Source organism: Accipiter gentilis, chromosome Z, assembly GCF_929443795.1.
Source record: "Accipiter gentilis chromosome Z, bAccGen1.1, whole genome shotgun sequence".
Classification (NCBI taxonomy): Eukaryota; Metazoa; Chordata; class Aves; order Accipitriformes; family Accipitridae; genus Astur; species Astur gentilis.
In genome coordinates, this window is record NC_064919.1 from 18023922 (window position 1) to 18040465 (window position 16544).

Sequence of the window (16544 nt, forward strand, 5' to 3'; positions counted from 1 at the left end):
ATTTGGAAGGCTCTCTAGAGTGCAGATATGGAAGTAACATCCTACTGCTCAAATGAGTTTGGGAATTTGACCTACACAGCTCAGGAATCACCCTTTGGTTTGTTTTTCTACAAAAGATGCACTGTAAGTATAGCCAACGTTCACACACTACCTAATGCCCCACTGGCTAAACCCATAGGGCTGCATAGACCCTTCCAGAGGGACTTTCAGAAAGTTTGACTGATTCTTCAGTTTAGCTAATTGAGTATCTCAGAATAGATAAAGTTAAAAGGTGATCCTATATGGGACCACTTTAATGGATTATGAAAGTAAACAACTGGTTTTTTAAGTACTGCAATCCTGTATTTTTCCTTGATAGACCAAACTGAAAAATACCCTTTTAAGAAGTCCCATGAACAAGTCTCCATAGACTCAGGGAGACACTATAGCATCAACTTACACTGTTAGTTTAAATCACCCCTGTGGTTGCTGCTTAAGCAGCAAGCACCTCTGGGGGCCAGAGGAAGCAAGACCATAAGCAACTGCTTTCCAAGCTTTCATGAAAAGAAAATAAAGAAGCCAGTCCTCAAGACTCGTAAAGAAACGAAGCAAACTGATGCAGAAAGCGAGACTTTTCAAAGCTCTTGTCAACTGCTGCACACCCAGAAGGGTAGGTTTGGGGAATTCTTTTTAAAAGATGATGGATAAGAAATCTGTGTGCCAGGCCTTTTTAAATGAACTGCAATTTCCCATGAGCACTACTAAACTGCTAGGTAACATCTCTGAAAAGCAAACCTCTCAGAACTGCAGGACACAGCACAGAAAGCTATCAAGCAAAACAAAATGACCGCTTTTTATCTAGTCCTGCAATTCAACAAGGCCACCACTGGGTGGGAAACCACCACTGCAAAAGCGAAGAGCTCTGACCAATAATTAGAATCTGTTAGGGTGCTTTTATTAGGGTAATCTTACTGACTGGGAAAGAATTTTACCAGGTTCACATACAGAGGACTTAAGATGGAAAAAAATGAGTTAGACAGTAGCCATTGTAGCATTTTAAAACCCACAACCAAAAAATCAAACAACCAGTACTTTCAAACCTCCCCCCAGCCCAGCCAGAGAAAGAACAGTTCTGTGTCTTTGTAAAACAATTCTAAACTTGCATTAAATCATGCAGAATATTCTCTCTGCCTAACTCTACATTCATGAGACTGCCTGCCACAGCAGTCTCCTAACAATTTTGGGTGCTACAAACAAGATGTGGTCTCTAAAGATGGCTCCAGGATCCCATGGGAATGGGGGAATGAAGGCAGATGCCCTGATCCTTAAGTTTTACAGTGTGAAAAAACCTCACATAGCTTGGCACTCAACAACGTAAAAACCATCACTGCTGGAACATACACTATTTCTATCTGCCCTGCGATGGAAGTTCAGCACTGAATTCCCTCCAGGGGGGAAAGCCAAAGGTAAGGAGTCCTGAGTGTGTAAAGAGACCCTACAGCTTGAGGCCAGAGAGCACACAGTTTTCAGGACATTTACCAGCTTAAGATCTTGATTCAGAAGAGCACTCAAGCCCATTTTTCTCGCAAGGACTACCTGCAGTTTCTGTTGTCACAACCTGAAACTTCCTGTTCTGCACTCAGGAGCAGCCTGTTTACATGCCATCAGCTGTTGAATCTGACATTAAGTAGCCATCCTTCTTGGTTAATTTACTGAAAATAATAATAATAAAAACATGCTAATCTTGCTGGCAAGAGTATGCATTTGCACGTCCTGGGAAAGAGTAAAGCCAGCAATTTTAACAATCATCATCACAGGCAGCGAAAGGCAACAATCTTGTGTCACCACTGTTAGCCTGCACAAGCTGTTTGTCTCTTGCAAAACTGTAGCTCAGTATCAACTCATTATTTCATGTTTCTTTCTCAGATCTTGAATCACAGAAATATACAGCCCTTCAGATTTACAAAAAAAAAATAAAAATAATCACCTCTTCTTTCCTGCACACCCTCCAAGACACCCTGCTTGCATGGTGTCTGAATACACATGTAAAAGGTCTGCAAGAATGGTACCAAGTCATGACCCACTGCACTGCACGTGCTGCACACTATGAACTGACTGAGATAAAGATTCAAGGGATGAAAAGCACACGGGGCAATAAAAGTCAAAGTACAACCCTTAAATACAGTAGCATTAAGAAAAGGACATATCTTTTAAAGTGCTGCAGCTTTGCAAAGGCAGGGTAGTGTATTTTAAAGGAAGAATGAATGTAACTCTTACATTATATTAATTGCACAAGTAAATCTAGAACAGTTTTATACACGAGAACAAGCACTGCTACATGCAAAATTATTGCCTGATTTTATGACCTATGATGTTTTTAATTCAGTGGATTGAAAATGCAAACCAATACTTAATAGTAATTTATGTACCACAAACAATATCCTGTATTATTCCATTTTTAAGAAAAAAACATGAGCAATGCCTGTAATGATAGATATAACACTGCAAGATAGGTGGAATTGCACATCACTACACTCATAACCCATCAGAGAATATTTTTAATAGTGAGGATCTGAATACTGCATAGTTGTAACTGGCTGTAACTGTTTCTGCCAACCAAGAGACAATTTAGAGAACATTTACTCACAAACATAGGGGAAAGCAGACAAAACCAGTTTCTACAATGAATTACTTATTACTTACACAAATGTGGTTTCTTTTTCTCATCAGTGATAACGGGAAGAAGAAAAAGTACTATTATTGTTTGATCTGCATGCCAGAAAGTCGGAAGGTCTCTCTCCATACCTTTTTAATCACTCAATCTCACTTGAGATACAGAGATCTTTTTTTATCCTCATTACCAGCATGCAGGTGCTACCACAGAACTAAGCAAGGCTGGGAAAGGTACAAAGAAGTTCTGAACAGTGTGTTTATTACTCACATAGCAGCACTGCCCTCCCTCCTGCTAAAGGCTTTGAGTAAGAGATTTTTCCACTGCCTCAAAATTGCAGTTATTGGCAAAAAAGTACACTGAATAATAGCGACAGGGCTTCCAAAAACTGCTTTGGTGTTCTCTCTTGTTAAAGGCAGAACCCCCCCCCCCCCCCAACTCCAAAACAACAAACTCAAACCAACCAAACAACACTCCCCACCCCTCCGCAAACCAAATTCTGTGTCTACAAGTTCCTAACTAACTTAACGCCTCCCTGTGCCAGCTCTGCCTCAAGCAATACTGTTTGTGGATACCTGTAGCATTTCAAGATTATCAGCCATAGTGTAAATTGGAAGTTACGCAATACCAGAGTTTGCCCTTCACCCTTGGTTTCCCCAGGATTACCTGCTATTAAATTTCCCTGGTTCTTCTTCTCTAGCATGATGAAAGTCCAAGCTCAACTCTGCGTCAATGCCAAGACCACAGTAATTGTTCATCTGTACTATCTGACAAAAAAGAAAAGTATTATTTCCTCCTTAGGTTTATAAATAAAGAGGTTCCAAAGTTTTTCAACAAAAACAAGCTTTGCAGATGATCCAAGTCATTTGATCTTGACAGATCCTGGAAAACATTTTCCAGAAACACTGCACTAAAAATAAAGCTGTACGGACAATTGTTGACATGTGTAGTCATTATTTCCGAAGTACCAGAAACTTAAAAATTTAATCTTAATTGCAAGTAACAAGCATAATAAGGCAGAAATAAAAACAAATGCAGAAATAAAACCAACCCAACTTCTCAAAGCGATTCTATGCAATAACTACACAAGTTGCTGAACACTCATGCCACTATTATTTTTGGCATCAGCCATGGATTTATCATGACATCATTGGAAAGATGTTCTTCCTTACTTTGGAAGGTGACCAGGTTATGCCAGATAAGTGAAGGACTTGACTTCACCCACTCAGCTGCATTTTAAAAAGCTCCCTATATGCCAGTCTCAAGTTTCTACAGATTTCAACCATTTCTGGTTCTGCAATTAATTTTTCCTTTGCATGCCAGTTCATCCCATAACTTTTCTAACCTAGCCCTTGACTCTCCTGCCCTTCACCTTTAAAAAGGAGATTAGGCACTCAGGGTAGATTAACCCGTCTCCACCAAGTGAAAAATACCTGGAACCTGAGCAATTTAAATCCTCCAAGTGACACATAATGCCTAGCATTTTCCAGTGACCGGACTACAATCTTAGACAATTGCTACCATTATTACAATTTCCTACTTCCTTTTTGCCACCCCCTTGTCCAATTTGTTTGTTTTGTCTGAAGATAACCAGAACCAGGATTTACACAAAGGTCTGAAGTCACCATCTACAACCAACATTTTTATTTCCCTAAGCAGAAACAAGTAATGCAAACCAAAGGAGAGGGACTTTCATTCAAAAAAAATACAATAGATGCCACAAATACAGACATGCAATGCCAGTAAGATGACAGAACGATTTACTTCCTGTATATGCTAGCAACTCAGCCATTTTTTAAACTGTTAGAGGAAAGATAAGAGTACTTTTTTGGGGGCATGGGGTTGTTTGTTTTTGGTCGACACTCCAGTTTCACTAGTGTTCTGGAAAGGGTTTGGCATTCCTTCAAAAAGCTCTTCTTATTTGAGAAATATATTTCTTTCCAACTGAAGCAAATAGGTATGCCATTGTTACTTGAATCTTTTCATTAATCCTCTACCAGATACTTTTTGCCAAACAGCTATGAAGTGTGTTCTGCAGCCAACCAGTCCTACCAAAACCAAAGACTAGATTCAGGCATATGCTGGGTTCCCTAAGAAATAGCTCAGTAAGGTCCAAGCTCAAAGATAGGTGAGCAACAAAAGATTAAGCTATGTTAGTAATTATCTTCTTTGTGATTTTGGCTAGAACAACAGCTCCTAAGAATCAAACCCAAACGGTGCTCAGCTCACCTTTGGAGGCTCAGGTTCTGCAATACCATTCTCTGCACCTTCAGCTGGCTCTTCTGCATCCAAAAGGATAGTCCAGCGATCCATAAGAACATCATCCGCCTCATCCACAGAAACCAAAATCGAGTAGGGGTCCTCCCCACTGTAGCCAGCTCCCCATCGCAAGACCCTCCCTAAGTCATTACCTGGGCAACAATGAAGAAGAACAGCATTTCGTAAGCTAGCTAAAAGCATCAAAAAGTGCATCAACCCTGTTTTACAAATCAAATCGCATTAAGGTACTCCAAACAAGTCACAGAAGTAGTGAGATTGGACTGAAAAGTTAACAAGCAGAGAAAATATCTAAGCATCACATGTGCTTAGTATCATATACAGGTACACTGTCTCATCTGAAAAGTTTTCACAAAAAGTGATGGAAAAGCCTGTTATGGAGGTGAGAAGTCAGGGAGCAGCTGAGTTCACTCGTTTTCAGCAATAGCTGATGCACCTGTGGTTGTCGGGGGGAGAATATTTTGCCCTGTCCAACTCCTGCCCGCTCGGACACACCCATACCAACACCCCTGCCGATTGTTTTTCCTTCAGAAAGCATGACTGCCATTTCCTTGAAAAGCTGATGTTGCATTTGCTATCCAACACTGGCCAGAACTGAGTCATGGCATCTCTACCGCAAAACTGAGTTGTTTGTCAGGCGGAAAAATAAAGATAAACATTCTGGAGGACCTCTGCCCTCAGAAGAAGAATGGCGCTTGCTATGATTCTCACCTGTTCCTAAAGGTAAGATGGCAACTGAGGGCTCTGAGCACACCAGCTTGTGCCTGATCTCCTCCAGTGCACCAAGCACCCAGCCGACGGTGCCGTCCCCTCCGCACACCAGCACTCGGAAGGAGGGGATTTTAGAGAACGTGTGAAACCTCCATTGAGAAACAAAGCAAAGGGGAAAATAAATGTTACAATGTAGTACAGGAAAAGCGAAGCCTCTTAATGTACTATTTAAGATAACACATTATTATTGGTTTCTGCCGCCCACACCTAGACCCCTCCTCCCTGCCCCTAATCAGTTTCAGGATCAACTTCAACAAAGTAAATGGAAAAATAGGAACTTCAGCTAAATTGTTAATCACTTCCTTTTGCACCAAAGACACAGAGATCTAACTATTCATCATTTCAATGTGAACATTTATAACTCTCTAAATCCTAGTGGAGATGTTGATTACTGGTAGGGTTTTCTTTTTACTTAGTCATAGGACTTCTAGCACATTTTCTTCTATATTCCTTGTCGCTTTTACCTTTTGTGGCTTTTCATCTTACATACTGAAATACCCTGCAAAGGAATTTTTATTTCCCATTGCACAAGAAGCAAGGAACAAGTGGAAGCATTTTGCCATAAAACTACAGTCAGATTCCATGGGCAAAACAAAATGAATGCATTACTGAAGTTGCAGCTTGAGCTGCATTAGAAAGACAACAGAATTATACAGTTCTGACAAAAACCTTAGTTTGTGCAGCTTGCTTTTCTTGCCTCCTGCATAAGCTGCATTTCTCCCATGAAAGCTTTTGTTTTGAAGAGCTTGTCATGACAGTTCCTTGTAAAAAAAGTGCTGAAGGAATGAGGCTGCTCTGAGTAGGCTACAACCATAACTTTCAGTTTTGTGAAGCTGGTGACAAAGTGGTGTTGATTAAATCAAGTAATCGGTTCCTGCCTCCCTACAAGCACATTATGTTCTGTTCCTTGCATTTAGAAATGTTGCAGCTGTGATCAGGCAGGCCCTGATAATTCTGCAATTGTGGCTAAATTTCAGGAGTCAAGATAGGAAATTTTATTATACTTTCCTGTTAGTTCCCGTGAAACATCAGAGGAAATAAAGCTAAAAACAAGCTCTTGTCAGGCAATGTGACATTTCTCTTTCCATCCCCATTTGATTATAAAGTCTTTTTATTTTAATAATTATTAAATCTGTGTTATTGTAAAGTGCATATGACTTTCCCAGGACTGGACCCTATTAGACTTGACACAAGCATCATGCATCAGGAACTACTCTATTCTCTTTTCTTTAGGGAACCTCAATGTTTAAATCTGTTTTCACAGTGAGAACCAGTCAGAACAAGTGATCCACTGCTCTGGTCTTCAGGCACAGAACAGAAGCAGTTTAGATCTTCATAACAAGTGAATCCGATTCATCCTTTCAAAAAAAACCCAAAACAACATAAATTTAAAAAAATGAAAAATATGATGACTTACCCAGGCAGTGGGCCACCATTGGTAAGTTCAAAGACCTGATGTGGGTTTAGCAGCTTTCTAAAACTGTACAGCAGATCCCGACCTTTTAGACCACCACTTTTTGGATTCACAAATACAAGAAGTGGGCAGCAGTTTTGTGGTATCTTGGAAGCCTGAAAGATGACAAGAAAAAGAATTAGCCAAAATCATGACTAGGCAGCAAAATTACTACTGCGTCTCAGAAGTATTTCCTGATGTTTCCTTGATGCTTAGTAAAAAAAAAAATAATCCAGATTCAATAAATAAAAAGATTCAATGTCCAGACAATAGACTGGTTAGCTGCTGATCTTGGTTTTCTGGGAACTGAAGTTTCTTTAACACACTCCCAGCTACACAGTTGAGCCTAACATTAAAAACAAAGACACTGTAAGTAGTCCTTCCTAAACGTTTTCAGTAAAAAGTCTATGCCAATGAACAGTGTGAGGGATAAGGTACCTTCCAGAGTGATGTACAACTCAAACACATTCATTGGGAAGAGAGAACTTCTTCCAAAACCAACTGAAACATTTGTTTTAAGTTTTGTGGTCATCTTAGAATACATGTTAATTTATAAGGACAAAACATTTCAAAATGAGAATGTTCGGGGCACACACTGGCATGCCCCTCCCCATGAAGTAAGAGGTTGAAAGCTTATTTTAAAAATATGTAGTTAAATTTTTTAATCAGGAGGATTTGGTGCCAGTGTCTTATGATCCTCACACCTCTACTGAAGCCGCTGCTCAAAGGGCTGTCAAAGCACGGCCCATCCAGAAACCACTCCAAAGGAAGCCACTGCCCATGGCAGAAGAAGGATATCCTGGGATACTCTACAGACTGCGCAGGAGCGATGCCTGCAGCCTCACCAGAGGTCAGAACTTCCAGCCACCAGAAGCACTCCCTTGGGACTGGTTTTCAGCCAGCCAGCCCATAAATCATTCCATAAAATGATTTGTAAATGGTTCTAGAAAGATCAGAAAACACCAGCACACCTTTCATTCATCCTGCCATAGGGCTGTGGGGCAGGTACACATCAGAAAAGTCCATTGGGCATTTCAATGAGTGCGCTTCAAAACACCAACGTTTGCCACAGTCCCTAAGTTATGGTAATTTGTATTTAGAAATTGGACGGCATTCAGGGAACAGCAATTTGTCACGCAGCTGACAGGATGGATTCAGGAAACAGAATAACAGTGCTAAATATAAGTCAATTTAGACAAGAATGATTCAGGGGGTGGCAAGGCAGCAGCATGACCGCAGCGTGCAAACGTGGAGAGATACCAAGAGCTACAGAGGAGAGGAGATAGCACCCAGAAAGTGTGTTGGCTGCTGTCTATGAGTGACCACCAGAGAGCATGAACCAAGGCAAAGAATGGAGAGATCAGGACAAATTAATGAGTAACTTTGTGGGGAAGCAAACTGGAGTCTGATGTTCAGATACCTCAGACCATCATCTACCTGTGAACTGATCTGGATGCTTAAAAACAAATGATCATTTAGGGCTTCCCAGTATTTGAGAGATTTCCTCAGATTTTGCTTTCCTAAAAGGGCTGGGTGGTAATCCTCTTCAAGCCACATCCTGCCAGATGTGTCAAGATACAAGCAAACACATAAAAATCCTTCTCCTCTGTGACACTACCTGCATGAGAAATGCCCTTTGCCATGGAGCGTGACTTGCAAGCACAAACAGAAAACACACCAGGAAGAGGAACACTAAGCAGGTAAGAAGGTTGGTGGAGCAGGCACACACTTCTTCTCTTGCCCCTTCCTTCCTCGTCCTTTAGATTCTACCAGAGACATTCAGTTTGAAAATATGTACGTCTTCTAGAAAAAAATAATTAGCCAAACAAGGGCTATTTTCGCTGACAAAGAGCCAGAAGAGCCTCAAAATTTTGTTTTGCTGGAAAGGTTTCACTGCTGGCAAAACAACTAGGTTGGTGAGACAGGACAGAGACTGTAAAGCTGTCCACATGGCTTTCTACAGAGGAACCACCTTCACACTATACTGTAAACGACTGCTACGTCAAAACACCTCTTGCCTCCATATTCAGGCTTTATTGGAAAAGGGGAAGCAACTATTCAAAGTGCGTCCAACACACAATAAGGGTAATATGTTTATTTCTGTGAAGCACATGGAAAGGATATTTGGAGCTAGCAAAGGAAGACTAAGGAAAACAGTGCATGCCACTGTCACAAAATGGAAGGACTTCTTGAGTTGTAAGGTCAACAGCTCAAGGATCCACACATCCCAGCAACAGAAGTGGATTTTCTCCCCTCAATCCATCACAGGCATTGGTAAAAATAGTAAGCAGAGCTCTGACTTTTCCAGAAGTAAAGCCCTTCTCATTACTCCATCCATTCCTGCACCATCATCTGCCATATCCCATTATGAATGGTCCTTTGAAAATCCCACAAGCAACAGAAGGCAGAGCAGCTCTAAAAGGAAACGCCACATCCCATGCGCTAACAGGGCAAACTGTTCCCTTCCTGCACTCCTTGTTCCAGCTTCTACTCTGCCCTACTTTTCCACCTGACCACTTCCCATTTCTTCCTCTTCAGAGCTTTTTTACTACCTAAATTTCACTTCCAGTCATTTCAACTTTCTGAACAATACAGGCTATCTGAAACCTCAGCCTTGGTCCAACACCCAGAAATTTGTGGGGTTTAAAAAAATGGGGGAAAAGGGTATAACAGAAAAAAAAAAAATTCAGTTCTGCAGCTCAAAGTAAACAAAAAGTTTTTCAAAAAAGAATGAGAGAAAAGAAACCAGCCAAACATTCAAGTCAAACAAATACCTTACTTGAATATGGATAAGAACATTTGATTACCTTCTCTTCTTCAGGAAATCAGTTTCTAAAAATACTGGGTTTGGACATTTAGAAGTGACATATTCAACACATGTTTTATATTACTTGCTTTTACAGGCAAGTTCTAACGCACTGGGTTTAAAACCAAGTAACTAAAATAATTCACAAGGAACTTCAGGGAATTGCAATGATTTCTGAGACGTGGTAAGCTCCAAGGCATTCAAAAGCGCAGCTGTGTTTTGGAAAGTTGTCTGAGATCTTACTCAAGCAAATATATATTGTTGCAAATATGTATTTAGTTTCTACAAAACTGCCATCTAAACTTCCTAATTCTCAAGTGTCAATATTGTACAAAAACAGAAAAGTGAAACATTTACCCTGAATGCTACTAAGACTCACAAGCAGCTGTGGAGAACACGTGGAGCTAACAAAATATCTGTATGTGGTATAAACTGAGCAGTCCTACCACTCAAAACCATCTGCGTTGCAAGTATCTTCTAATGTAAATCCCTAACTATACATATTTAGGACTAAACTCACCTCTGCAGAATAAACAGAAGTATTCTAGAAAGTGCTTAGCCTTAGAGTTAACTTGCTTCTCATCATCACCCTTCATTAAACTTAAAGGAGTAAGAAACATTGCTGAATCCCTAGATAAAGGCCAGCTTCCAGGAAAACAATTATTTTTCAGTAGCAGTTAAAAACTCTATGACAGTTTCTACAGCAGAGCAGGGCTGCTGTGTTGCTTTCTGAAAAGTACATGCTCCGTTACAGACGGCCACAAGGGTAGCACTCTTGCGCTGCAGAATTTTTTTTAATCCCTTAATAAAGCCCCAGTGGGGACATACGATGAGTTTGTTACTGGGCAGAAGGGGATGTGTGACTCACAGCCTGAGGACTCCCTTCCCCCTTTAGCCCTGGCTTCAGTGGTCTGCTTGAAGAGTGAAATCTGCAGAAGGAAGGGTTTTGTGTTGGCTGGTGTTCAGGAAGGAATTTATTACTCGTTTCTTAGAGACAGATAAAGGAAGCCGTGTGATTTAGACACTCTGACAGTCACCGTGAATTGCTTAATTTGTCCAGATTAGCACACTGCGGCTTCAGGCTGGGGGCAAGACATTTGTTATCCACGTTAATACCCTTTCTCTTGAGTGTACTGTGTAATCACACCTCACAACGAGGCAGAACAAGGTGTTCTGTGCCACAGGCCTGCCAGCACAACCACCATGGTGCATCTTCCAGGGTGATGGGTTGTCTCCAGGAACTGCAGATTATCTCTAAATGACAAGTAAAATTCAACATTTGCAAGTGGGCTGTCTGCAGCATCTCCCATGTGCAAGGAGTCATGATGCCCAAGCACAGACTTCCTCCACCCTGGCCAGAAAAGAGTCATTGCATCTGATAAGGAATGATGTGCAAGGGGTCTCAATGCAACTGGAGCAGCAGCTGGGTCAACACAGCAGGAGCTCAAGCCTTTTCTGTACTTTTGGGGGAACTGTGGCAGTGGAAGAAGGGTGGAAAGTAACTTTTCATGGTGTTACGGCTAAGAAGGTCATTAAACTATTATGCTTTTTAAATTGGACACACTTTTGTGACAAATTAGTGAAATGAATGAAATGGAAAGTTTCACCCATCCAGGACACTCCCACATCTTTTTCTACTACTCTTAAGGAACCACTGGAAAGTGGTATTAGTGATAAAGCTACAAAAACTTGTCACCTTCATACTGATACTTGCCTCATACAACTCTCTGCTGATTTCCTTGTTTGCCAGTACTGCAGAAGGAGTTCTGGTAAATTAGCTTTCAATTCAAAGATTCAGCCCTGCGGTATCTTCCACCTTGACATGCTACCAAAAAGTGATACCAAACTGCCCTTGCAGGTCTTTATACAGCAGCTAAACAGCTTTGTAAGAGACTGTATTTTTTTCCACACTCCAGTGAAGACAATATTTTCATTTATTTGAATATTATGAAATGAAAAAGCATTTGATTAAATTCTTAAAGGCCTGAGTTCATGAAACAGCAGAACAGATCAACACATGTGATCACACTAATTGCTTGACTTTCTAATAAGCAGCTAGTGCAAACTGATTCTGTATTCAAACTTTTCAGTAGTGATCATAAGAGGATTAATTCCTTCTGGCAGACCTTACCATGCCAGACTAAAACTGGGTATATCAGACGCAGAGTAAGCGAATGTCACCTCAGAAAAATGAAGGACTAGCAACCCACTAACCACCAAACTACTTCTGTTCTTTTATCAACTTTTAAGAAGGGTTGTTTTGTTTGTTTTATTTAAGTTGCAATTTGGAAAAATCATTCATTAACCAAACCACTGTGGCCTTTGTTTTATCACCCATTCTTCTTCTGAGACTACACAGTAGCCCTTCATTCCCAATTTCTTTCTATTTCACCCACAAGAGGAATGTCAAACACAGTATAAATTTACTACCGTGCTCAGTTCCTGTATAAGTTATTTCCTGGTGCTGGACTTAAATGGTCACATTTATAAAGTGTAAACAAAGGATAATAGTATCATAGGATAAAAGGATAATCTAGGTTGGAAAGTACCTCAGGAGGTCATCTAGTCAAATTGCTACCCAAAGTAGGGTCAACAATCAGTCATTAGTTTACTCTGCCTAATTACTGAATGGCCTAAGCTTGGTGGCCAAAGCACATATGAATACTCGAAATATGATTTAGATTAACACTTGGCTCATTTCAGTGAGATGACAAAATATAAATAATACATCCTGAAATGGAAACAAAATGTATATGAACATGTACAGCCCTTCTCTCCTTCTAACTTATTAGAAATTCATCCCTAGCAGTCCCCTGATCTGGCGTTTCTAAAAAATATCTTGCATCAGATAACAGATAGCATTATTCTTATTTTCCTGGCATCAAAAAGCTCACTTCAAACATATCTAGTGCCAGAAAACCAGACACATGTAATTAACAGAGGGGAGCATGTTCAGTTTCACATGCCATGGACCAAATCTAGGCTCATAATGCATTTGTAATGCATTTGCCTAAAAAGCACCAAAAACAAGCATCAAAAAGCAGTCCCATCTTCACACTGCCTTCTGTTTCTTATAACAGAAACTCTGACACCTAGTTTGGACAAGGGGGAACTGTGGTTTCTAAGGATTTTACAAAACACAATGCCTATGCATGCATAGGAACAAGGCACTCACTATATTTGGAGGGGAATAGTTTTTAATCTTGCCAATTTCACACAAGCATTGCCACTAGTATCTGCTCACATAAAAAAATAATTTTGCCTTCAGAAAACTTTGACAAGCATAGGACTTTTTAAATGGTAAAAGCAGGCATGTAAGTATGCAACTATGGCTATTGAACTTGAGATCCTCCCATCTAAAGTTTTTTCACAGTTCCCACTAATTATGTATTTTTTTAAGTTTTCAACCTTCTGTGAAGTCCTAAAAAGTCAAACCAAGACCCTCACTTCAGTTGCCATAATGCAACTCCGGAAAAACAGTAACAGAAAGTAACTACGGCTACACTCTCTTTTAGACAGAACCTACATCATCCTGATTAAAAATCAATTTGCTCAGTGAACCATTTTCCTCTTTTCACCCTGAAACTGCTATGTTAACATGAAACCTATTATTAAACCAACTGATTAATAGGAAAATGATCTGTAATCATAAAAATTAATAAATGAGAATTCAAGCCTGTATTTGTAAAAGGACCCTGGCACTAAGTCTTTCAACAGACTGTTTTCCTCTGAAATCCACAATGCAGCATTTAAACAACATCGAACTCCCTCTGCTACAGAACAGGGGAAATGAAGATACTGAAAATGTGAAAATTAGCAGCAGTACTTTACCTCATGGTTAGCGAGGAAACACAACTAGTCCCCAAACCAAAGTTGTTGTAAGCATTTTAAGACACACCAGCTAAAACTAAAACCCTACCTAACCTTCTGATCATTGAAAGAAATAAAGAGGAAAAAAAAAATTTGGTTTTCTCCCCTTTATAGTTGTATAGTTATGTAGTTGTGTAGTTATTCCTGACAACTCAACAGTAACAGGACAAGTGACTTAACTCACAGAAGTATATCATAGACATAAAGTACAGGCTCTTTTTTTCATCACGCTATTTACAGAAACTCACTGTATGGCTCCTTTGAATAAAATGTATTTTCATTTACTTCCAGCAGAAAAAATCTTAGAGGTAATTTTTTTCTTTTAAAGACATATTTTAAATTCAATCCCATCTCTTACCATAACTTCAGGAATCACCACAGCATTCAGAGGCTTGTCATTGACAGTTGTATCTTTAACTAGCATATATATTCTTTCAGCTTCAGAAAAGCATGAAATTTCGAGTACAACAGCACCTGTAAAGAGGTATCAGAACTATTTTTTATATTTTCTATTATTAGGAAATCAGTATCATCATATCACAATGAAAGTTTACTCAGTTTACTCAGGACATTATTCAGTAAAAGTTACTCTGTAACACTTGCGGTTGTTGGTTATCAGTGAATTAGGCTGGGGTTTTTTTAAGACTTCCTTCATACCCCAAAATGCACCACAGATTTTTGTTAAGGCAAAGCAGTTTTAGGACAAGAAGAACTGCAGCCCAGAACTGATGCATATTTAAAGACTTCCTTTGGGCTCGAGAAGTATGGCCTATTTCCATACTCTTCTTCACAACTAACAGGCTGTTACCATCATGTAAAAATGACAAAGGTATCAGGTTTCATTTTGTATCCCTTTATTAAAAATCCAGTAGTTCCACTCACTGACAATATCTCAGTAAGAATTATTACAAGCAAAGATTTGGTTTGAGAATCAATTTAAGATCTTTATGTCAGCTTAGGTCCTGTATGGGGAAGTTGGGTAAGAAGGGAAGACAAAAAGGAAAAACAAAATAAAATAAAATACTGGCAAGTTAGTTTAAAGTAAGATACTTAGTGAGGAGGAAAACAGGGCAGGACAAGATCAAAGTCCGTAACAGACAGCATATGAGATGTAAGCTAGTGACACAACCTAAAAAACCTGAGAGTCAGGAAGTTATCAGAAACATAAAAATACTCAGAAAGTAAAAAACCACACAGAACAGTAAAAATCACATACAAGCAGAAACGTCTAAAAAACATATGCAGGTAAACGTGGTTAAAGTAAGGTGTGACATGAGAAGAGTATCACAAAACCAACTATTCTCCATTGACAAATATAAAAAGAAGGCACATCTGAAAGCTTTATGGTTTTCCTTACAAAAAGTCAGTATTAACTAGCCATGTGAGACAGCAAACACATAAACGAAGCACCCATCAGTCTTCAAAACCATGCTATAGAAAGATTCATTTAGCGTTCACATGAAAGTTAAGCCTGCCAAAGGACGTGAAACGTCTTGGATATGGACACCTTAACGTACAAAAGACAAATTCCACACTTTAAAGTTTTACCAAATGCAGATCTCCTTCTGACCACTGCACTACAGCTGCACAGAGCCACTGCTGCTCCGGCTCTCAGAAGCCTTGCAGCTTCTGCAACCTTGCTGAAACAAAATTTGTACAGCAAAACCAAAGCAACAGCTCAAAGGATGAATGCAGAGATGAATGTACTGATTTTCTTCAGACATCCAGCCACTGAACTCCCACTTAACACCATGCTAGGAAATAGTAGCTGTTAAACAATCCCATCAAGTTCAAAAGAAGTACCAAAGAGAGCACTTCATGGGTTTTTAACAATTCAATGGTGTTAGACTATTCAGTTGAAGTGCAACTTCAAAATTCATTTTTATGATGAATTATTACCACTTTCTGGTACACGAGACATGAAGCCAACCTTTTAGGTTTTTTTTAATAAGGTAACACTAATCCACTGCTTTTCATAACTACAATGTGTTACATTTTATCTGAAGGGCTTTTTGCTTATGCAATAAGACTAGCATACTCTGAGCTTAGAGCCTCTAGTATTAGGCTGCAGTTTTGAAAATAGACGTTTGCAAGGCTAAAAATCTTAATGCTTACCTTGTGCTTGATAAACATGACTCACAGATACTACGTTTGCTGCAAAGGGTAAAAATATAAACACATAAAACCTTGGGTACATTTAGAGTAAATATTTAAAATATTTTTAGAAGTTACATAAATATAATATAAATAAATATTAAAAGTTATACAAATACAGGAAGAATCTCCAGCTAACACTTTCCCTCCCCTAAGTTTACTTTGCAAGTTAGAAAAGCTAAACTGATTTTCATAAAAGGTGACTATGAATTCTTTCTGGCATTTAAAGTTTAATTCCTCTTGAAGTTACATAAAAGATTGGGAAAAGTGCTTCGTTTCCTGAAACAAAAAGCATGACGCATTCCTGACACTGTTTATAGAACAAGCTGGTTGAAAGAATATTATGAAAAATCAATTATACTTCTTTGAAAAAGAAAAATAAATTCTTTTCACTGACTGCTTGTCCATATGCGTGTGCATGCACTGCTCATACTTCTCCATGACCAGGCACAGAGCTCATGAACAACGTGGAGGACAGCTCATGAAAAAACTCAGAGGTTAAGAAAGGTGAGGAACATTCGTGCACAGAGAATTAAACTGCACTACCATAATTTGAATGGTGT

General features: G+C 39.4%; 1 protein-coding gene across 2 annotated transcripts in view; it reads right to left on the reverse strand.

Moving 5' to 3' along the window:
- Positions 1-16544, reverse strand: part of DGKQ (diacylglycerol kinase theta) — a 102556-nt gene that overhangs the window by 13681 nt on the left and 72331 nt on the right. For both annotated transcript variants that reach the window (XM_049795884.1, XM_049795882.1), the window contains exons 14-19: positions 15943-15981; positions 14186-14301; positions 7116-7267; positions 5639-5787; positions 4880-5061; positions 3317-3417 (exon numbers count right to left, since the gene is read on the reverse strand). In XM_049795884.1, the coding sequence (XP_049651841.1) occupies positions 3317-3417; positions 4880-5061; positions 5639-5787; positions 7116-7267; positions 14186-14301; positions 15943-15981 (739 nt within the window). The remainder of the gene's footprint in view (positions 1-3316; positions 3418-4879; positions 5062-5638; positions 5788-7115; positions 7268-14185; positions 14302-15942; positions 15982-16544) is intronic.